We start from the raw sequence: 23077 nt of genomic DNA, 5'->3' as shown, positions 1-23077 counted from the left end.
TCTAAAGAAGAAACATACAAATTTGCAAGCTTCGTTCTCTTGCATGACTTGTATCATCCGTGCATTTATTTCCAGCAACTTGGACTTAGAGCCAGAGCCCTGACCTGTTGAGGGCAGCACGAAGAAGCTCGAGAAAGCTAGTGCCAACTGATGGGAGTAAAGAAAGAGTTTGACGATTCAACTTCTCAGAGTACTCAAAGCCGCATTTCACGACATCATATAAGACCTGACCAACCTCACCCGATGCCAACAAGGGTTTTATTTAGCTGGATAGGGGAACCATACCCGATCAAAACTAAATGTGAAATAGAAGGAAGTTCCGCAAAGGCTGTAAAATAACCTCTTCCCCAAGGTATTATTCCCCAGCTCCGCGCCCATTAACATGAGTCCTCTCATTTTTAATCCCTCCCCTTGATACATTCTTCTATCTCAATTAATTCTACCTAGGTATTACATTATTCCTTCCAAATCCCTACCATTTTTCGGTTCTTTGGAAGAACAACAATACTTGTACCTGTACCACCTCCTACAAATCTACTTCCACATCTACCTACATACATACATACGTACGTACATATACATAACATACATACATACCAACAAACTTTGCAAACCACCCATATACCTATCTTACAATAAGTATCTAGGTATCTAATCGTAACCCTAAACCATGCAACGCAACATGACAAATAATAAATAACAAATCTAAATCTAAACCGAAACTTAAATGCAAGAAGCCGGCCACACTCGGCACAGATCCCACCAGCACGAGAATACCATATGTGCATTGTGTATGCCATGTGACGTTGCTTTTAGAACTTTTAGAACCTTTTCTTAGAACTTTTTCTAGCGCCGCTAAAGTTAACCTAGTGCTCGGCGCCTCGGCAAAAATTAAGTAATTAGTAGCACGAAAAATTCCAGTTATAACTAACTTATGGGGTATACAAGATACGGGATACAGGATATTGGTCTTGTGGGGAAATGGATTGAATGGATGATGGCGGGTTGCTGCAGGGAAAAGGTGCATACATTTATAGTTAGATTTTGTGTCACGAAAATCAGATGGATTGGTGGGATATTGTGTGGTGGTGTGGAATGTATTACTTGATGGTTTATAAATAATTTTATGGGTGGGCGTTGTATTATGACGATGATGTGATGTGATGTTGCTGGGTTGGGAAGGAGGGGTATTTTGACGTTATGTAAAATTTACGAGTAATGGGTTTAATGAGGGCATCAAGAACCTCGGGAATTAATGTTCTTCCTATGTGCCTCCTTTACTGGTACATATGTAAATACACGTTGCAAGTCTCAAAGGGATCTACGGAGTAAATAGGATGGAGCTTGATGCTGAAAAGTGAAAGTAGATAATTACTCCTTCTTGGCAGGAAAATATATATATATATATATATATATCTATGTAAATTTATAAACGAACTGTCCAAGCAGGAAAAGAGATATTTAGATAGGTTGGTGACAGATATCGACAACTTTTGGTTTTTATCTGCCAGTCATCTTGCGCTCGTACCATCGCATGGGAGGATACGTCACGATAGTGAAGACAGCACTTAGGAAAATTCCAACATCACCTCCAAAGGGTCCAAATTTAGCTGCAATCGGACCTGATTTCTGTGTTAGTGTGTGAAAATGTTTTGGAAATTAGATTGTTCACTTACCGACATACCAAACCTGAGCCATACCCGGCAAACCACCAGCCAAATAACCGATCAAAAGAGACAAAACGGCGGCCAAACCCCATGGTAGTTTGCCTGGTACATCCCAATAGTTCAATTCGTAACCTTCTGTGCGACGGAACCATTTATCCTCTATGAGGAGAATAAATGTGTAAGAGACTGTCCAGTATCCCAGGAGAGAGACAAAATTGCTGACAATAGTGGATAAGTGCGCTCTACCGGCAATTGCGAGAACGGCAACGACCAAAGCATTTGCAAATGACCAAACAAATCTCGGGATTGCATGGAAATAATGACCAAGTAGTTGAAGTGATAGACCACTGGAGTAATTTACCGCCACGTTGTTACCGATAACGGAGAAAACCAGGAGGACGAGACAGAATTTGGCGAAACGGAAAGGATGGAAAGACTCTATAAGAAGACCACCAAGTCCATGGTCATCATATGCCGTTGTTAAAGATGGATTTGATTGTGAAGCCAATGCTGCATTGCCAAGACATGCGCCTATAATTGTCACAAAGATCGTAGGAAGGCAAATTCCCATTATAGTGAGGACGAACATCTTCCAGCCTTTAGTGTCCGCAGGATAGTTGCAGTAGTAATCCGAAGCAATTGAGCACCATGCCGAGGCGGAGGAAAAGCATACAGCGAAGAAACTCAACCAAGAGCCAGAGAAATTGAGACCAGATACAGTAGACGGTAGACTTGGCTCCATCTTGGGAGCAATTTGGCCAATCAGGATACACATGAGAATGAATGTCATGATCCACGAGTATTTCTCCCATGTATGAATGAGTTTGAAGCCGAAAATTGATACGATGTAACTGATGATGGCGATAATGATAATTCCAACCACGATTGTCATTGTATAATCGGAGACGGCTGCCAAAATCTGACCCACGACCACAATGTTGACCACGGCAAAACCTCCACCAACAACAACATTAAGAATCGAGCAGAGTTTTGCGCCGTAGAAACCGAAAGAGTATCGAGAAGATGCAATTGCACGGAGACCGAGCTAAAACCTCATTAACCATGACCCCAAAAACAAATTTCTAGAACACTTACTCTTGGACCTAGAGTGCCACAGAACGCAGTGCAAGCGGCTCCCAAAACAGTGGCGACGATAATGGCGCCAATCGCCTGACCCAAGGAGAGGCCATAGACTTCAGGATCTGTACCAAGAATGCCAATCGGTAGGGTACCGACATGACATGTGAGAGACCACCAGAGAAAGAACACATTGAGAATCGATGGAGGTTGCTTGTCTTCTTCACGTATTCTGTCAATGCCTTGCGTTTCTATTCCCATCTTCTCGTCAAGCCATTCTTCACCACGTCGCAGTGTGCGCAAGAAGCCTTTCTGTTGTGCAAGTTCCCTAGCCACTATTACCTCGTCGGATTCGCCCACGGATTCATGACTTCCTTCCGCAATCACGGCAGGACCAAGATCTTTTTCGAGACGGCCGCTCTCCAGATCATGGGAATGCTTAACATCATGAGCATGTTTTAGATCAGCTTGATCACCATGAACAAAGTCTGCCATTGCTCCAAAGTTGTCGATATGGAGAAGCAAAATGAGGAGAGAAAAACTTTCTTGGACGAGTGGGACAATTGGAGCGGGCACACGAGCATGTTACATATGTATGCAATGGAAAGCTAAGGCTTGACATTCTAGAAGATTAATTTTATTCATGGAGAATGCCTTTGGGACAAATCAATTGACCGGGGAAACGATAGGCTAGCTACTCGTACAAACCTTGATAAGAGCTCACAAAGATGGAGTGTTTGGCATGCCTTTGGAGATCTTCACTGGTCCGTGATAGATAAGCGTCCTAGTTGGTTTCTTCTTGGCGGTTCTTTATCAGGAAGGTATCTTGTGGTTAGTGGAGCAAGGTACGGGATGTGGAAATATAGCGGACACTCCGTTTTGCATAGTTCTCAATTGGCCGAAGAGGCACAGGATAGCAGGACAATGATAAAGCTGTATAAAGTGCTAAAAGAGTACCCCAGATTGGCCATATTGGGGTAATTATTGGATATTTAAAAGGGTTAACATCGGCGCACGCCGTTTACCACGTTTCTGAAGCTCCGCCTTACCACTAATGGAATATAATCCAGCCTTGTTCGACGGAAATGGCTCCAGGATCAAACCTGAAAGACAGGGTTCGAGAGATAGTGGTGATACGAAGTGTAGGCCGCATCCAATTTCTGATATGAGAATCGTAAGAACCTTGGAAAGACAACCACATGTTGTTTGTTGTTAGATCTTGAGATGGAGTGGGACGGGTAAAATGCTGGTATGAGTGGCAATCTGGGCTCTGGGGCACAATGCAATAGTCGAAAAGTAGAGCCACGAAAAAGTATCATGCGGATGGCTGGAGTAACAGTCATGTTGTGAAGAGAAAAGAGGAAACGTTCTCGTGCAACGAAACACGAAGCTGGCTGACAAGTTGACAGGTCCATGTCCATGTCCTGATAAAGGTAACAGGATCCGTGTTTTGTCAATGCGGTGACCAAAAGCTGAAGTGCAAGGATTGATGTGAACGTGCCACTTGATAAGGTAAAGAAGTGGCGCGGACATTATCACGTGGGATCGGGTAAGGAATCATTAGAAGGGACCCCAAATATCGTTCATGATTCATATTGTAGATAAGACCTTGATACATGCTCTTAGGTGGCGTCTAAGGAGTATCGACCTAGAAAACATACATATCTCCTAGTCGTAGTCTCCGAATTCGCACGCCGAGGTGGTTTGAAGGATCCATCACGATTTTCTGGGCGATGAATGCTTTCTTGGTAGGAAAACCATTGGCGCCAAGGAAGCTTGTTGGAATGGGCGTATGATGTGAACCAACTCATGGGTAACTCAAATTCAACGACATCAAATATTCCAATGCTGTGTCATGGAATTTCCTCATTCGAAGAAACTTCTCTTCGGGCGGTATGGAACTTGTTGCCTGTCTTTCAAAGTCCACAAGATTATCGTTCCGCTAGCGTTACTACCATGATCATCTTGAGCACATCTGGCGAAGATTGTTTGGCTCGAAGGGTTAACGTTACTCCTACTTGTTTGAGCATCGTTTGTCCAATGCCCCTTTTTCTCGCCCTTTAGCACTTGCTTTGGCTTTACCTAGCTAGAAGGATGCTCTTCTGACTTTTGGCAATAGCAAGCCCAAACCTGCAACATGGCTAGGCTTACTTGCTAAGATGGCCAAGTACTGTATTTCTATCATAAACTCCCAGTGGAAACTTTCCAAAAGATTTGCAAGACGAAATATACTACTGAGAAACTTCAAAGCTGACAGACGTCCACGTGCGAACACTTCTCTCTCTCTCTCTCCATGTTCTCGAATAGAAGCAATGACAAGACAGCATTATTTCGACTTTCTCTTGAGTTTTTCATATCAATTTCTGCCGAGGTTGTGCTGTTTTGCGCTATCATTACTTCGCATCGACAAAACTTTGTCATCAAAGTGCCGAGAAGGAGGGAATGGGGGGATCGGAGGAGATGGAAATAATTGTGCGAGGCTCTTTGGATGAATTAATATATTAGATATCCGCTCTACTTACCCCAATCACCCCATTCCTCATGCGAACCGGAAGTGGTCGGTACGGTATTGAGCCTGGGAATTTCTAAGAATTCAGGTTGATCGGTTGACACGGCAGAAAGGTGAAGAAGTCAGTGAATCTTCTTCCGATTCTTCAAGCGATGAGTATGAACGGCATCTGATGAGACGCGTTTCTCGCCAACCTAGCGAGCCCCTCAAACGCGTTGCTTTGATTCCATTTGGACTTACAGACCATCGACTTCAGCATACACAGTGCGACAACATCAAAGAAACAAAATGAAAGTTTAAATACGATTTTGGCAGCGGAATTTAAGACGCCATCTTGCAGAAAAATGACGAATAGCTAGCGCATACGTCCACGGCTAAACTTTTTTCCCTACTACGCAGCGTATTGTTCCAAATATCCTCCACATCTGTCAAGATGAACTAGGAGGTGCACCTGCCTATATGGCTATAGAATATCGTCGCGCTCCCAAAACATTTTTCTTAAGCCATTTTACCGCTTTAGAAATGCTGCGCTTGCACACGCAAAGTTTTCGAATCACGAGAAATGATTAAAATTCATCAAATTTGCCATCGTGTGTGCGAGTACATATGAAGATCTTTGTGCCATTCAAATCTCCGCTGGGCGGCATCCGTGAAGTTCACACGCTATGGATTGTGAACGAGGAATCATATATCTGTCCTAAAGTCATGAAGTTTATACGGTGGTTCTTGGGACGGCTCACGCTTTGTCCAATACCCCAGAAGGCAACAGAGATTTGGCACTGCTAGATGTCTGCGAAGTGCAAGTTGTTCTTCTACGAAATATGGATTTAGGATCCCTGGAACTGACAGTAGTTACATCTACAGGATCGCTAAAGGAGGTCTCTGGGTAGTTACTAGGGAGAAAGTATGTTTGAGTTTGACTATTTTTCCAAAGCGAGACAAGCAATTTCTGTATGCACTCTTGCATCATTGGATGTTAAAATGTCTTAAATGAAGCATGCAATTAAAAACTAAACTAATTGTTGAAGAGCACAGTCTCGCATTACTCATGAGTATCTTCACAAGGTCCTCAAGGGAAGGAATCCTGCAGTCTAGGGCTGTTAGTGGACGTGATTTCAGAAGAGCAAGATCATTTGGGGTAGATGTGAAGGATATCTGAGTAATCGTAGCCGTACTGGATAAGGCGGGAGGCTCAATTTGTATGAATGGCATAGTAGAAGGAGGGATAAAAGAATGAAGTAATGCATTCCCAAGTCCGCTTGAGAGTACGCAACCTTTTATTGCGATGAAAAATTCCGATACCCTCCATCTGGTTTTCCCAACAACCTTGTGGAGTGGTGACTGGAGTCGTATCCTCTTGCCTCGATACAATCTCCGAGACTCATTCTTGTAAAGTTCTTCTCGCAGTCTCTATTCCTTGCTACTTTTCCAGTCCTGCGTCTTCATAGCTTTGAATATAATTCCTAATCTCAAACAATGCGATTGGCAAGGAACATCGACATGCACCTTCAAGTCAATTGCACTTTCAAATCGCTTACCGCAACCACCATATGTTCTAGGGCAGGCATAGGGAAAGCGACCAAGCTCAATTATCAAACAATCGAGTTGCTCCTTATCAAGATGAGCTCGGGATTTGAAGCACTGTTTATTTTGTGCTTCCAAGTGTGCTTTGAGGGCATCCAATGTTTCAAGCTGTCGTCCACACCCCCACATATCCCCCTCCATGGGACCTTCGCAGAAAGCTATATTGCGGAATGCGGCTCGTAAAATTCTGTCTTTTCTATCCTCAAGTAGAGGGTTCAAGCAACCTACACCCTGACTTGAGCTCAAGTGTGCTTTGAGTGCATCTGGTCTTGTGAATTTCCGGCCACATCCCCAAAGTACACCATAAGAACCGCCACCGCAATGGGCTGTGATGGCATTGGCATGCAGGCGCTCGTGGCGACGACAGTCTTTCAGTCTGGAAAAGGCTTTTTCGCAGGAGCAACACTTATATGGCCTCTCATCTGTATGAGTCCTAGCGTGTTCACGGAGTGTAGTGCCTCGTGTGAAAGTCTTGAAACAAAAATTGCAAATATGAGGGTCCCCTCTTTTCCTGACTTCATTGGCAGTGGGTGTGCGTTCGGAAGGAGATGCTGTTGGTGACGGAAAGCTTTCTTGAAATGTGGTGGACAAAGGCAGAGTGATCACCGGAGCTTGAAGGTTCGACCTTACGGCATCCAGCTGATTTTCAGTATGATAGAGATCCCCCAGGCCTGAGAATGTTGAGCCACTTTTGCTAATCCTTTGGTGTTCTTCCATATCTCGGTTAGCCGTTGAAAGATCAAGTCTTGGGACGGAAGAGTAAGGTCTCTGCACAGAAGGTATCGCAGAATAAGAATGTTGTGTGCTTTGAGCGGTATGAGGAAGTGGTGTAGTCGAGACTCCGTGAGTCGATGTACTGAGCCTTCGGTTATCATCGTTGGTGCCACTGTAGCTTGATGCTGCTTTCTGAAGGCGAGATTCCCAGATTGATCTATGGATCTTTTCACCATAATGAGTTTGGGTGATCTCGTTCGAGAGTCGTTCGCTTGCTTCCCACATGTCCCTGATGGTCGATGTCAACTTGGGGGTGATTGCATCAATGTCAGCCCAATACAAAGGAGACTCAATACCAGGATGTGTCAATTCGACCGCTTTCCTTTTCTTGAGAATCGCCAAAGATCGGCTCAATTGGTCTAGTGAGTTGTTGACCTTGTCTTTGAAATGCGAAACGTCTGTGACGGGATCCTGTCCTGAGAGTTCCATAATCTTGATTCTTCGATGTTAACATGTAAAATGAGTTGATCCTTTGGGAAAGCAGTGGTCGTTTTACTTAAGTTTCTTTGAGGTCTCTTAGTTGATTAGAGCAAGCATTAGCTTGAGTGAGATGATTCTGTACTCCGTACACAGCCCATCAGAATAAGTCCGGCCACCAGGCGCAACCCACAATCTTGATTCCCAGGCCAAGCCCTTGAGAAGTGCACCGCCATATTAGATAAGTTCAAGACAATGGATGCTTTACGACTCTTCACTTCGCGAATTTTTCAATCTGCCGTTTTGGTGCCAGTGCATCAATCACTGTACGACTATAGTATTTTCCGATTCAATCGTGATTTTTAGTGTAATCCAAAACTGTAGATTTGTATATGGGATGTTGTATATCGCATACTGTGATATCATGTATAGTGTTGAAATTCGGTGTTGAGAGCTTTGACTCCTCCAAAGCTTTTCAACTATTTTTAGGGGCCTTCCTTTCTTCAATACTTTTTTACTCTTCAAAGCCCTTTACACCCCTCACCCACCTGGTTTGGAGAACAAGGACCCAACCTAAGTTGTCCGACTTACTAATGGTGTGATACACAACATATATTGGGAAGCCACACATCCATCAAAATTTATTCCAAAAAACTTACAAGACTAGCTAAAAAGTGGGATTTAGTGAGGCGAACCTAGGACTTGTCGAAACTTGTTGTTCTCGTACCTGTCAGCTTTTAGGCACTTTCATTTCCCTTAACTGCATCGCTTGGGCATAATATAGTTGTGTTACCTCCGGAATGTACCATTTAAAATGAGCAGAAAAGGAATTTGGGGGCCAAAGTGGATTTTTTGGAATCACTTTATTTTGCAGTTTGTGATCTAATTGGATAGTATTTTTATGGAGAAGCGGATGAATTGGGAAAGGGGATGTCTCTCAACTTCTCTATTGAGTCCTAGATCCTGTTATGTCGAGTCAGTCTCGAGTTCCTGACGCGTGTGTTGTGTGTGCTAACATCTTCATGCCGTATTTGATTGGTCACCAAATTCTCAGTCTGGTATAACCAGGTTCCTACTGTATAACCCACTGAGCTCTCATGTACCTTCAACGCGCTGAGATTCCACTTTAGCGTAGTAATCTTACATCCCAACATTTCATACGGCAACACCAAGTTCTAGTAAGTATCAAATTTTTAAATCGTTCGTTGAAGCTGCATCGCCAGAATTTTATCTTTGAGTTTTGGACACTGATGCTTTGACGCGTACCGCGTGTCTGTGTCACGCTCAAGTACCTACCTACAATTGGCCAGAGTTACCAGAAACACGTACGCCAACACATACAATTCTTTCAGAACACCCTCGCCAGGAAACTCTTCTTCTCAGGATAACAGTATGGCATCAGTAGAGTTGGCAGAATTTCTAGCAAATCAGACGTGGCAAGACACTTCGTTAAGTGGCAAAATGCTGAACTGAAGACAGGCGTGAATGCTCAGGTATTTATGGTCATGATATAAACTACTGTCGACTCCCATTGTTATACTCTCCCTAACTCCAAACGCATTAAACAATTCTCTTCTACAAAATTTCTGTTGAAGTGCTTCCACGTCTCTTCAGCCTTGTGAATCACTTCTCAATCATTGCAAACTGAGGCCAACTTATCCCTCCTCGCTATTTCTTCCGTCGAAATTGACATCATTATTCTCAACAAAGTGTATTGTTCCGCCCCACTTACTGGCTCCCATCGAAGGAATAATTTACCGCCACCATTCTCCTGCCGTGTGTTCTAATTAACCTATATCTCTGCATTGATATATTTCCACCAAAGCACACGAGCGCGCGCTAATCCAATACTCCGTACCTTCCCGAAAAATGCCGCCCGTTCCAGTTCAGATCATGTGGACCCCGGATATCATTGCAACTGTGGTGTACAGAGTCACCATGGTCTTCGTGGGTCTCATGTATACCTGGAGGAAGTATCGACAACCGCTAAGAACAGATGATAGCAAGTACCGCCGCATCCCATTACATGCCATTTTCTAACTTTTTTGTGTATAGTGCACCGAATCGCCGAGCTGCTTGCTGTACGAACATCGTTGATGGAGGCAACTTTGGAAGAAAATCCCGATCCCACTCCCACAAAGTCAATCGACTCGAACGATATCATGCAAGCTGCTGTGCAGACGTTTGAAGCATTGGTTTCGACGACTTTAGGCACGGATAGTGATGGTACTTTGGATACTCCCTCGATCAACCTTGAGATCGAACAAGTACAGAACTCAAACCCCGATCGACGTCAAGGGGTCAACAGATCGAGTAAAGAAAATTGAAATCTTTCAAAATTCCTACCACGCGCTGTGGCATTGCTGTTGAATGGTTGTTTAAAGGATAATCGCCGAGAAAACAATCGCTAAAAAGAAAGTCACTGAGCGGATGACGGTTGAGAGAATGATTGCTGAGAGAATTTTTATTGGGAGGATAGTTGCTAAAAAGATGGTCGTTGAGAGGACGATCGCTGAGAGGATGGTCGCTGAGAGGATGGTCGCTGAGAGGATGGCCAGATGTGGCAGACAATCCCTATTGTGGTGTTTTGGAGGATTTGTATGGCGATGTGCCGGGTTATGATTGGATGACTGCGTCTTTTTATTTATTCCATTGTTTTTTGGGGGGAGTTTTACAAAGCGCCTGATTTACAAAACTATGTCTTTTCGCATTGCGGATACCCTATTTCTACTTACTAGCTTTTATTTCACATTCTTGTCATCTGGATCTCGTGATTTCACTCGATTGGTGGTCTCGGCTGAGACATAGGGGAACGGGGAATATTCTCCGAGGAACTCCAAAAGTTGGGGACAAGTACATAAACACAATCACGTACATAGTCCGCTTTGCACAAAACTTTGTGCAGCATTCCACGGTACATAAAAAAATTATTAGGCAATATGACCGAGAATTCCTTCCTAGAATGAAGAACTTACCACATTCAGACGAGGAATGATACAAATTTCGAGTAGTGTTGAAGTAATGATCTCAGACGCTAGTGCCGGGGGTCATAAGACGATGACATGCGACTTGTGCACTTGTTAAACAATTCTCAACAACCAACACTCTTTTTACCTATAAACCTAAAAACTCAATAGTTTCTCTTGTATTTATATATCAGATGAGAATTTGTAGCTTATTTTACTGGAACGAAGGCTTATTTTCCATCCTTTTATGGGTATTCACTTTCGTCCCGAGGCGAATTTAAAATTGCAAGCAAAAGTCACAAGGCATTTGGAACATTCGATAGAGCAGTAAGGAGGAGGAGTGAAACAAGTAAGTTCTGTTACAACTAGTCTGTAACTCCCTCTCTTAAAGACTCATTGCAATTGCAATACTCAACTTACTCCAACAAAACAGTACGAGGGCCATAAACAAGAAACTTACTTAAGTTTAGACACTGCAACTCCCCGACGAATACCGTAGCAGGTATCAAATATCAGGTATAGTGAAAAGTATACTCTTGCGATGAATGAAGCGTGCTGAATGGGAACAGGAAAACAATGCAGCACTTGAGGCACATCGCGGCGCTTTTCGCCATCTTTCTCTTCCTTTCGAGCGACAATATAGTTGGAGCTCGCCGTCACAACCGTCGACAGTCTCCCTGTACCGTCTCTTCAGCTCCAGGCTCTCCTTCTTCCTCCACAACTCCTCAACCACCGCCAGTTTCAACATCTGCATCCACATCTCCAATCAGTTCCTCTGTTCCTACATCCGCACCATCTTCTCCTGGCCCACCAAACCCACCAGTTTGCAATATGCAATCACCGGGAATCTGTCAACTTGCCACTAAATGCAAACCTTCCGCCAATCCCCTCGTCCAAGATGCCTGGATCTTCAGTCCATCTTGCAATGTCATTGGCGGTACAACCGGTCTTGCTTTATACCAGACTCATTTCTTGGCTTCACAATTGCCTTATGGAGTCATATTGACGGGTAATAGTCCTACCGCATCCCCTAGCTTCGACTATGCGGGAGGTCACTATGGAGTTGGTGGTACGGATGGTGGAATTCCGGGTTGGTGGTGTGCGATTGAGGCAGATGGTACTTATGATTGTTATGCGCTCTTCAAGTGTTAGGACACGATGAAAGAGTGACAGTGTCGCTTGTCGAGAATAGCCGAAATTTGGAACCCTCGACGAGTGGTGGTTGCTGGAGACGGGTGAAATTGCTTTGAAGACGGTGGCTTGCTGTGATGGGAGGATATATTCATAGTTGGTTGGTTCCAGGACGTGATGGGATATTGTGACCTTCTCAATGGACTCCGGGTGAGTTCATGACAGGGCTATATCACATAAAATCCTGCGAAAGGGGTTGCACATTGTACCGGCCGGACTTGCTCATAGTTGGAATTTGATAGGAAACGGATTTGAAATTGTAACAGCTCTTAGACTGATAGCGGTAGATAGTAATATAAGCAATTTTTTTTTTTTTTCAAAAAATGCGATGTTCTCAGACATAAAAGACCTTAATCCAGTATTGGTAGCAATGTCTATTTCAGCTACTAAGCTAATGGCCAAGATTCGGCTCACTAAAGCATCCTTGAGGAAAGTTGAATCGAGGCAGCTAAAGGCAAGAACCTCTGAGTCTACCCAAAATTTGGAAATAAGAAATCGCCCTTTAACTTAGGGTTTAAGAAACTGCAAACAATATATATATAACTGGGTAAGAACAGTTTACACACCGTGCACCCCCTGAATAATTTCCCGAGGACGATATCTGGACTCCATGATAAAGTGCGGGGAAGCAACCACTAACCTTGACCTAAACGAAGACTGTACGATAGTACCTACTCCGTATATTGAGTACAATCTCTCTGATAAAGTTCAAATCATAAGGTACCAACTAACAAACACATCTGAAGCTTCGAAGTTTCCCAAAAGGAGAAATGGATAAAGCACATTCTTATGTTCACCAGTTCAAGCGCCGAGTAAACCTATACTCATTGCAATTTATTCGACATCAAATCTCGAAAGGAGGATCAATGCATGAATGGATGTCAGCGAATGAATTTCGTAACTGAAACTAACATTAGAACTATTGCCTTGTGAAAGAAGTGGCTCGGTGGTTTCAGGGAAGGATGACAATTTCTTTCCCCTCCTTTCTCTTCATTCATCCTTCATAATTGATTTCAAGTATTCTTGTTTAAATATTTGTCGCTTTTCAAAGTTATTATATTTATTTTCCGAGTTATTTTTATAATTTATTTGGTTGGAGAGATTCAGAATCATACGAAAGCAAACAATATCAGGCTTAAGTATAATCGGGAAACTAAAGATCGTCGAACTTGTCTTTGTCTGTCGTCATAATTTTACGAGGAACCCACCAGCCAATTCTTATTACACCCATCTATTTCTGGTTACCTACTTTCTCTTTCCCAACCATGTCTCTACCGTTCGAAATCCAACGGCGACGCTTTATGCGAGCAGCAAATAGCAAGTACATTTACGGCAGAGTTGTGAGTTTGGCGTAATTTCCGTTTGATCCTGTTTTTACTTTGGTGCTGGGCTAGGCTGTCTAGTAATAATCTTAGGGCAAGAACCATTTTCCAGCTTTCAAATGCTAATACATTTTCGCAATTACAGCCTTTGATCCATACAATCATTTTTCTCATCGAACTCATCATGGTCGGGAGACTCTCCGCAAAATTTAACAGCTACTATGCTGCTCGTCCAGTACTCACAATGATGGTTACGAACGCAGTGTTGGGTGGCATAGCCGATACAGTGGCCCAGTCCATAACATCCATCAGACAAGCCGCAGTACGAAAACCTGGAGGAGTAAGGAAGGACGATACTTTGGCCATAGAGATCCACGAACTCGATACGAAAAATCCACTTAACGATCGTGAACTTATCCCAGATTCTAAGATTCTGCCTCCACCTTTTGATTTCGAGCGATTGACGAGGTTCATGGCATATGGATTTGCGATGGCGCCTATACAGTTCAAATGGTTCCAATTTCTATCGAGGGCATTTCCAATCACAAAGTCGAGTGGCCTTGCACCAGCACTCAAGATGGTTGCAATGGATCAACTGATCTTTGCACCAGTCGGTATGGAGTTCCGTGATCTCGTTAAAATGTAAGACGACTGACATATCATAGGAATCGCCAACTTCTTTACGGTTATGACCATCGCAGAGGGTGGCGGAAAGAGAGCAGTTGCTCAAAAGCTACGGGATATGTATCTGCCAACTCTCAAGGCTAATTTCATGGTTTGGCCTTTGGTACAAATTATCAATTTCCGACTTATGCCGATTCAATTCCAATTGGTAGGTTCTTCCTCATGGACTCTTAACACGAAGCCTTAATTGCTAATCATTTCTATAGCCATTCGTCTCAACCGTTGGTATTGCATGGACCGCTTACCTCTCCTTATCAAATGCTGCTGAGGATGCTTTGGATGTTCGATCGGCTCCGGTGTCACCAAACATCAGATTACTATAACCCCAGACCCGAGTATATGGATGAGTGGTGTACAAATGAACCGGAATCAGCGGCATACGGAAGGAATGGAGTTCTAGGTCTAGGATTTTGATCTGGATAGGTTACACTGGACAATATATCTGTGTATTACGACTTTCATTTTTCATATCTGGTTGGGACATTGGAATGGTGTTTGGCGCCGGATTTTGGAGGCGGATATCACGATGGTTTTTTCTTCTAGATCACAGATATACATATCGAATGAATTCAACAGAGTACACATCTACTAGCAATAACGCATGAGCCTGATATTCGTGACCCTTTAGAATGAGCATTTGATCTTCTAGATATACTTATACAGGTAACCCGGCACGGCTCCTCGTTGCCCTCCAATGAAATAAGCTGGCTGGAACGGTTTATCCAGACATGTTAGTGGAGATCATAAATAAGTTGTTAAATATAAAGTTGTAAAAACACAATGTCCATCTCTCCAATAGTTTAAGCAGACATCGACATATCAAAATGCCTCATACTTGGACCCTTATAAAATAAAGAGCTAGAGTAGATTGCTTTAGGTTTGATCCAACAAGGTCACGGGCACCCCCGACAAGCTGCCGAAGAAGCTCCCCTCCCAAGAAAAAGCACCCCACCATGATAGAGGGGCATTGACATTCCATCAAATCTCAACTCACGTCCCCTTTTGCTTTCTATTTTTGTTTCTTCCTCAACCAATTTCTAAATCATTCAGTTCAAGCTTTTAAACCTTCCGAACAAAACAATAAGAAGATTGACTATTCTACATCTTCTTTCAACTATTACCTAGATATTCGAATCAAACACCTTGAAGATGTCTCTCTCAAATAAGCTTTCTATCACTGATGTGGATGTGAAGGATAAGAGAGTTTTAATCAGAGTATGTTTACTGTTCTAATCTACCCATCAAATCTCCATCCTATACTACAGAAGTATGCTCTGTTGAGTACATATTGAGTATTTTGGAAGTCCAAAATCTACTAGGACATACTAAACAACGGCATCTAAAATAACGAACCGCACTAACCTCCTCCGCTCCCACTAGGTTGACTTCAACGTCCCCCTCGATTCCGACAAAAACATCACCAATAACCAACGTATCGCCGGTGCCGTCCCAACTATCAAATATGCCATCGATAATGGCGCTAAAGCCGTTATCCTCATGTCTCATCTCGGTCGCCCGGATGGAAAAGTCAACGCTAAATACTCGTTAAAGCCTGTAGTTCCAGAGCTTGAGAAGCTGTTGGGAGGTAAGAAGGTTGAGATGGCGCCGGATTGTGTGGGAAAGGAGGTTGAGCAGATTGTTAATAAGGCGACTGGGGGACAGGTTGTCTTGCTTGAGAATTTGAGATTCCATGCTGAGGAGGAGGGATCCTCGAAGGATGCTGAGGGAAAGAAGGTTAAGGCTGATAAGGAGAAGGTGGAGGAGTTTAGAAAGGGTTTGACTGCTTTGGGTGATATTTATATCAGTGAGTTCTATTTTCTTTTTTCTGTGGGTTGTGGACTTTTATTGTCCAGCTACGTTTCAGACATTTGGGAGTCTGGAGGGACATGTAAATTCTGGGCATCATTTCCCCCCATGTATGGCTGGTAAAATGGGGATTTTCATTCGCTAGTTTTGATGTCAACATACAATACAGCCTTCAGAAGTATAAATTTCAGTAGCTAACTAATGTTTCCAGATGATGCTTTCGGAACTGCCCACAGAGCTCACAGCTCCATGGTCGGAGTTGATCTCCCACAAAAGGCATCCGGATTCCTCATGAAGAAGGAACTTGAGTACTTTGCCAAGGCATTGGAGAACCCTCAAAGACCATTTTTGGCTATTCTCGGAGGAGCCAAGGTTTCCGATAAGATCCAATTGATCGATAACCTTCTCGGCAAAGTTGACAAACTCATTGTCTGTGGTGGTATGGCATTCACATTCAAGAAGACCTTGGAGGGTGTCAAGATCGGAAACTCCCTCTTCGATGAGGCTGGAAGCAAGACCGTTAAGGATCTCGTTGAGAAGGCCAAGAAGAATAATGTTGAGCTCGTCTTGCCAGTTGATTACATTACCGCAGACAACTTCGCAAAGGATGCTAAGACTGGTACCGCTACTGATGAGGAGGGTATCCCAGACGGATGGATGGGACTCGACTGTGGAGCTAAGAGTATCGAACTCTACAAGAAAGCTATCGACGAGTCCAAGACTATTCTCTGGAACGGTCCTCCAGGAGTCTTCGAGTTCGAGGCTTTTGCCAAGGGTACCAAGGCTACTCTTGATGCCGCTGTTGATGCTGCACAGAGTGGAAAGATTGTTATTATCGGTGGCGGTGATACCGCTACTGTGGCTGCTAAGTACGGTGTTGAGAGCAAGCTTAGCCATGTTTCCACTGGTGGTGGAGCTTCTTTGGAATTGCTCGAGGGCAAGGACCTTCCAGGTGTTTCTGCTTTGTCGAGTAAGTAAATTTAGAAGTCAGATCAGTAAAATAGTTCGGCTCTGATAGGAAGTCAGACCGTTCAAACAAGTCCAACCTTTAGGAAGATTCGTTAGGAGCGAAGGCAGTAAATGATAGCTCAAATCACGAAGGGACGGTTGGAATGATGACAAAATGAATGACCAAAAAAAACATTATTATAGAGAATTGCAAATCATGATCATCTCCTTTGAATGCCTATCATGTTCTAGTAATTTGGTACTGCGATATGCGATATGCTGATGTGATATGATGTTATGCCCATAAACTCCTGATCGAATGTATATCGTCCAACGAACAACATATGCCCAGATCATCTCTTCTTGTTTGCTTCGACTTTCTTCAATTCTTCCCTGTAAATGAAAGGTGGTTAGAATTTATACTATAGGCGGGTGTATGGAAAATGACTGAAAAGAGTGTGGACATTACGCGATGGGTTGCGAAAGGAGGGGCATGGTAATACATACTTCAATTGTGCGGAGAAATCCTCCGATGTATCATCGTCATCCCAGCTCTCTTCCCACAAGTGTGTGTTGTCGCCGGGTACTTCTGTATCTTCTTGGCTCCAGTCTAGTGGGGGCATGTTAGCTTTTATTCTGATCTTGCTTTTGTATGAAAGCTTCTTTGGTAGTGGAAATGGATGTGCGAGAAAGCTTAAGAATGTGAAGAAACATTTCCTCAGTCTCAACTTTGGACTCTGTTGCGCTGTATCCTGCAGGCCAAGCTCATGAAAGCTCATAAAGCTAGCTCTTCCCTCATCATCCATTATCTATACCAAGGGCCAGAAGTTGAAAGCCCCTCATACTATAACGACAGTGCTGCTCATCAACAATGAATCTTTCCATAGCCCACTCCAATGCATGACCAAGTTGGAGACATCACTTAGAAGTTTGCGCCCGCGATAAAACGCAGCTCCTCCAATTCCAACATACTAATGCATGCCAACACCCAACCCCCAAGATAGAAAATAAAACCTACTCTCAACGGGAAAATCCTCAAATTCATCATCTTCTTCTAACATAGTAGCGGTCTTTTGATCTTTCGCCGCATCGGCGGATTTATCGGTGCTGACGGCCTTTGCGGTTGGGACGGGGGCGCCCGTAGATGGTGCAGCGGACATGATGGTTGAGGGGTGGGGTGATGGGTGTATTTTGGGTTTGGAGTTTGGAGTTTGCGAGGGGGAGGATAGTGCTGGCTCGGATTGTGTATTATGGTAGTTGTGGAAATTCGGACGGGATTGCGTTGTTGTTGTTTATGGCTGTGTAGATATGGAGTAAATGGATTGGTGATGATGATGATGGATGTTTTGAGCACGGTACGGTAGGGGCAGAGTAGAGTGGTTGATTACGGATTTGATTTGGTCGATGCGAAATGGCGTTAAGTTAAGGCAGTGTCTTTTTGGAAATCCTTGTTGATGAGCTAGATACTAATAAAGTTTAGTTCTAATGTTACACTAGAAGCTCTTTATTATTAAATATCCCTGTCGCGTGCATGCTGTTTCTTCTAGGCCTGAGCTTGGGGATCTTACACTTACTGTACTTATTACTTTACTATCTAGGTAGCATGTAATGCCTAATTATAACAATAATAAAATGGATGACGCTGGGTTCTGCCTCTTCGTCCGTAAATACGAAGCTTTGCTTTGTAAACTCCAGGTTTTATGCACATCGGATCTCCTTTTTATTTCTAGATGTTCGTCATACCTATTATACCCAGGTATTGTGAATAAGATTATTTGAATTTAGTCAAGCATCATAAAAGAGAATCTTTCTCTTCCCTTTCTCTTTCTTGAATCTTTTCTCAAATACATCCATCTATCTTGTTGTACCTGAAACCAGGTACCTGCACGTTTACCATCATCATAAGTGCCCGCATAATCCGAGCGTTGGGAATCCAAAGTTTCAATATCAAATCAACGTTTGTTTCACCAACAGAATAGACCGCACCCGAGACCATTCGCTTTTGATCACTTCTTGAAGCCTATCTTAAACATTGATTGTTTCCGCCAGAATTTGCATATTCGAGAACTCATCAACTACTACTTCACAAACACAGAGTCCATGGTCCGCTGGCGACCAAGTCGAATATCCAAGAACTCTATCAGGTTCTGCTTCACAAACGCAAAATCCCATGGTCCGCTTGTCAGAATAACCATTATCCAAGGTCACAAGACCTTTACAAGTTGAACACGGAATCAAAAGTGTCTAGCCCATACCCGCGCAAACAAATACAAGAGAAGCAGAAAAGATGAGTCGGTGGTTTAAATCTGCCGTAAAGGCAACTCCTGCCATGGTTGCGGAGAGCGAAGAACAACATTTGAGGGACGTCGAGGCCGCAATGTTAAAGTTGTTGAATGATGATATCGAGGAAGCCGACAAATTGTTGAAGAAACACGATTCTTCCTACCATCATTTGGGAAGAGGAATTTCTGGATTCTTGTCGGCAATGATGGGAGTCGAGAAGGATTTGTTAAAAGAGGCTGCGGTTATCTTACAAGATGCTGAGAATAAAAGTTGGGATGATATGAAGAAGGCTCAGAAGGACTCGACGGCTTTTCAATCAAATATATATCCGCAGGGTACGGAGTATCTGTTGTGTTATTCTGTGTAAGTTTGTTGCCGTGGGTAAGTGGAGAATCCGAGCTGACATGTTATTTGTAGGGCTCAATTGACCAGCGCAATTACTGCAGTTCTCAGTGGAAGTATTACAGAAGCTGTTAAGGGTTTCTATAAACTGAGAAAGGCATATCTTACACTGGATGGAATATTGGAGGTTGAGAATAAATATCTGGAAAAGATAGCCCATTCGAGTACGACTTCACTTTCCTCTAGGACCCCGAGTCACAAAAGTTCAATGGCAGCACTTACTGTTGATGAAATTGCGCATCGGACAGCAGATCTATCTGTAGGAGATCTTGATGAAAAGATGCTGGATCCCAATAATCCATATCCGAATATCTCGAGACCCCCTTCACCCCCTTCGGTTACGAACCCCTATGATATCGATCCAGAACTTGCGGCAAGAGTATTTACCAATCGAACGGATATCTTTATACATTCTGGGGTTCGATTATGTTGCGGTCTTCTACTTCTTGTTTTCTCTATGATTGAGAATCCAATCTTTAACAAGATATTATACATTGTTGGATTTAAAGGAGACCGAGAACGTGGAACAAGACTACTGTGGCAAGCAACAAGATATCAAAATTTCAATAGTGCTATTGCTGCTCTTGCTCTACTGGGATATTACAATGGATTAGTTGGATTCTGCGATATTCTACCCACTGACGACGCAGCTGATGATAATCCTACCGGGTATCCAAAAAATAAATGTCAGGCGCTCCTAGTTGACATGCAATCTCGATATCCCCATTCTAAGTTGTGGAAATTGGAGGAAGCTCGTATGTTATCCTATAAGCAAGATTTGAAAGGTGCCCTTGTAATTCTGGAAGAGAATTCCAAGAGTAAGATGAAACAAATTACTATGATCAATACGTTTGAGATGGCTCTTACTACATTGTTCATTCATGAATACGAAAAATCGGCTACGGCATGGATTAATTGCAGCGAGCAGAGTGCTTGGAGTCCAACCTTGTACTTTTACATTGCTGGTATTTCATATGTGGAGCTTTATCGTAATACACGACTCAGCGATCCCGCAGCAGCTGAGGTTCACAAGAAGAAGGCTATAGAATTCATTCTGAAAGCACCACCTCTAGCTGGTAAACAAAAAGTCATGGCTAAACAACTCCCATTTGATATCTACATAGTTAGCAAAGTGGGAAAGTGGGAACAAAGAGCCAAGGCATGGGGAGTTGATCTCGTGGATGCAATTGGACCTAGTCCATTTGTTGAAATGATATATTTCTGGAATGGAGTAAAAAAGAGTGGAACAGTGGAATTAGAGAAATGTTTGGATCTTCTCAAGAAGGAAAGAATGACGTGTCCAGAAAAATGTAATGAGGATGAAGAAGATGTGGCTATTCATCTTTTACTTCGTGGTTGTATGTTGAGAAGTTTGGGAAAGTATGAGGAGGCGAGGAAAATTTTGACCGGGGAAATCGTTGATTCTGAAAGGTATTCCTCTTATTTCATAAATGTTATTTCATTTGGAAATCACAACTAACGCAATCAGAAATGCACACGGAGCTCTTCGTGATGATTGGACTCTTCCGTCTGCTTATTATGAATTAGCATGTTGTTCTTGGCGGGAAAAAGATCTTCCTCCAGGGGGAGATTCAACTTCAGGGGAAAAGATGTCAGAGAAAAAATTATTGGAGTATCGAAGAGAAAAATTAATGGATTGTGAGGAGAAATTATTAAAGTTGCATAGTTGGCCTCAAACTTATGTTTTTGAGACGAGGATGAGCTTTAAGATTAGTACTAGTTTACTTACTGTTAAGAGGCATAAGGGGTTGATGGGTTTCTAGGGAGAGGATATTGGGATAGGGGAGAGGGTTTATGGGTTTGAAGGGTTAGAGGTTGGGGAATGGGGAAGGAAATAAAAGATATAGGATGGGATGGGGATAGGGACGGGGATGGGGGATTAGGAATGGAATAGATGATAACATGGAGGGTGTATTCAAAACAACGTATTCCAAAGCAAAGCAAAGCAAAGCATAAAGGTGGGATAGAAACAAAAGGTGCTGCTTTGTCTTCGGATTTGATTTATAAATACATACATACATACATAGACGAGATGGTTTGGCCTAGCCTGGCCTGGCTTTTGTTGGATTTAGGCGTTTGGTTTAGTTTGGTTTGGTTTTTGTAGCCGTCTGCCTAGATGGATGGTAGCATTTTGGTAGGTGGTTGGTTGGTCGGTAGTTTGTCTTGGTTTGATGGGAGATGGGGAGATGAGTATGATTATTAGATTATATTTATATCTATTATATCTATGAAAGTATGAAAGTATGAAAGTATGAAAGTGATTTATAAGCGAGTGTGTATATGATATGCTGGAACTGTAGCATAAGGGCAATATAATCTAAGACTTCGGTGTATGATTTATAAATTCTAATAGATAGATAGTGTAATTGTGAACGCGGGATAAAAAGAGTGAAAGATTAGCTCATCAAAACTCGGGTGATGGAATAGAAGGGCATAATGGTGATTGTACTCATCCTTGTTCTTGTTGTCGATGACGTCGTTCTTGTCGCCGTTGTTCAACACTAAGTCCATCCCCATCCTCCTATTCATCGTCTGTGATAACAGGAGTCCAAATTGTGGAACATCTTCGACAATATCTTGAAGACTTATCGATGGCAAGAGGAATTGTTCCATGGGAGCATACTGAGCAATTTATATCGTCGGCTCTTGTTCTTTCGGGTGTTTGTGATACTTGATGTCTGGAGTTACTACAGTGCTCGATTCGGCAGATATCTTTTGCGCAGCTTAGACAAGGAATAAGTTCTTTTTGGCATTTTTGCAGATGTAGTGAGATCTTTCTTTGGGTGTTATACAATGAAATGAAAGTTATGAAATATTTTTCGGGGAAAGGGAATTATTTGTGCGAAATAAAATATATGCTAAGTTTAACTAGTTGTCGGATCAAAGATTTTTTTTAATGGAGGCTCTGCTGGTACTTATTCAGAATAGTTGACGACTAGCTCATGCTGGCGCCAAAGTTAAAAGATTTAGAACTTACAACTCATTTGAAGACACTGACCCTTATTAGCGCGGTAATCTAGAATTATGCAGCTTACATTCAATCTTTGAATATTTCCAGAAAATGGAAACACGATGATATGATTGTATTGTCGAAATGTTTGTTGGTTGATTTTTCATCGAATATAATTTTTACGATTTCCATCTTTTAGAAAGACCTCGAGGTCATATATGATCACATGACACATTTTATGATTCAAACTATGCTTAGATGATGGAGCCATTTGAGGGGTAGTTCAGACACCAAAACACTAAGTGTGGAATTAGTATCAAATGGCATCATCATATTCCTAGATTGGAACTTTTCTATACCAGACTTTGAAAGACCAGAAATGTGACCCAAGAAGTAGACTGAATCCACTTGAGAATTGATTGCACATTTGACCAGACCATATGCAAAGTTGAACAATTTTACAATATCGAAATTTT

General features: G+C 42.7%; 9 protein-coding genes across 9 annotated transcripts; 6 read left to right on the top strand and 3 right to left on the bottom strand.

Annotated features, from left to right (window-relative positions):
* Positions 1-1500: 1500 nt before the first annotated feature.
* On the bottom strand, positions 1501-3239 carry SS1G_01111 (hypothetical protein; the record flags this gene model as incomplete). Its single annotated transcript, XM_001596869.1, has 3 exons — positions 1501-1622; positions 1677-2712; positions 2763-3239. The coding sequence occupies 3 exons, from the start codon at positions 3237-3239 to the stop codon at positions 1501-1503; spliced, it is 1635 nt and encodes a 544-aa protein (XP_001596919.1).
* A 1314-nt stretch (positions 3240-4553) lies between these two features.
* SS1G_01110 (predicted protein) lies at positions 4554-6348 on the top strand (the record flags this gene model as incomplete). Its single annotated transcript, XM_001596868.1, has 4 exons — positions 4554-4775; positions 5342-5517; positions 6118-6157; positions 6289-6348. The coding sequence occupies 4 exons, from the start codon at positions 4554-4556 to the stop codon at positions 6346-6348; spliced, it is 498 nt and encodes a 165-aa protein (XP_001596918.1).
* A 315-nt stretch (positions 6349-6663) lies between these two features.
* Positions 6664-8264, bottom strand: SS1G_01109 (hypothetical protein; the record flags this gene model as incomplete). Its single annotated transcript, XM_001596867.1, has 2 exons — positions 6664-8043; positions 8181-8264. 2 exons carry the CDS (start codon positions 8262-8264, stop codon positions 6664-6666), a joined length of 1464 nt encoding a protein of 487 aa, XP_001596917.1.
* Positions 8265-9897: 1633 nt separating this feature from the next.
* SS1G_01108 (predicted protein) lies at positions 9898-10216 on the top strand (the record flags this gene model as incomplete). Its single annotated transcript, XM_001596866.1, has 2 exons — positions 9898-9986; positions 10084-10216. The coding sequence occupies 2 exons, from the start codon at positions 9898-9900 to the stop codon at positions 10214-10216; spliced, it is 222 nt and encodes a 73-aa protein (XP_001596916.1).
* Positions 10217-11570: 1354 nt separating this feature from the next.
* On the top strand, positions 11571-12146 carry SS1G_01107 (predicted protein; the record flags this gene model as incomplete). Its single annotated transcript, XM_001596865.1, has 1 exon — positions 11571-12146. The coding sequence occupies one exon, from the start codon at positions 11571-11573 to the stop codon at positions 12144-12146; it is 576 nt and encodes a 191-aa protein (XP_001596915.1).
* A 1304-nt stretch (positions 12147-13450) lies between these two features.
* Positions 13451-14514, top strand: SS1G_01106 (hypothetical protein; the record flags this gene model as incomplete). The annotated part of the gene is made up of 4 exons (XM_001596864.1): positions 13451-13525; positions 13653-14121; positions 14173-14339; positions 14398-14514. 4 exons carry the CDS (start codon positions 13451-13453, stop codon positions 14512-14514), a joined length of 828 nt encoding a protein of 275 aa, XP_001596914.1.
* An 826-nt stretch (positions 14515-15340) lies between these two features.
* On the top strand, positions 15341-17049 carry SS1G_01105 (hypothetical protein; the record flags this gene model as incomplete). Its single annotated transcript, XM_001596863.1, has 4 exons — positions 15341-15406; positions 15572-15995; positions 16209-16967; positions 17024-17049. 4 exons carry the CDS (start codon positions 15341-15343, stop codon positions 17047-17049), a joined length of 1275 nt encoding a protein of 424 aa, XP_001596913.1.
* Positions 17050-17298: 249 nt separating this feature from the next.
* SS1G_01104 (predicted protein) lies at positions 17299-18105 on the bottom strand (the record flags this gene model as incomplete). The annotated part of the gene is made up of 3 exons (XM_001596862.1): positions 17299-17338; positions 17453-17555; positions 17964-18105. 3 exons carry the CDS (start codon positions 18103-18105, stop codon positions 17299-17301), a joined length of 285 nt encoding a protein of 94 aa, XP_001596912.1.
* Positions 18106-19232: 1127 nt separating this feature from the next.
* On the top strand, positions 19233-21414 carry SS1G_01103 (hypothetical protein; the record flags this gene model as incomplete). Its single annotated transcript, XM_001596861.1, has 3 exons — positions 19233-19591; positions 19646-20988; positions 21179-21414. 3 exons carry the CDS (start codon positions 19233-19235, stop codon positions 21412-21414), a joined length of 1938 nt encoding a protein of 645 aa, XP_001596911.1.
* Between the last annotated feature and the right edge of the window lie 1663 nt (positions 21415-23077).

This window comes from Sclerotinia sclerotiorum, genomic scaffold, assembly GCF_000146945.2.
Source record: "Sclerotinia sclerotiorum 1980 UF-70 scaffold_2 genomic scaffold, whole genome shotgun sequence".
NCBI classification, from domain to species: domain Eukaryota; kingdom Fungi; phylum Ascomycota; class Leotiomycetes; order Helotiales; family Sclerotiniaceae; genus Sclerotinia; species Sclerotinia sclerotiorum.
The sequence above is the reverse complement of the archived record's forward strand: the minus strand, read 5'-3'. Positions and strand labels throughout refer to the sequence as shown.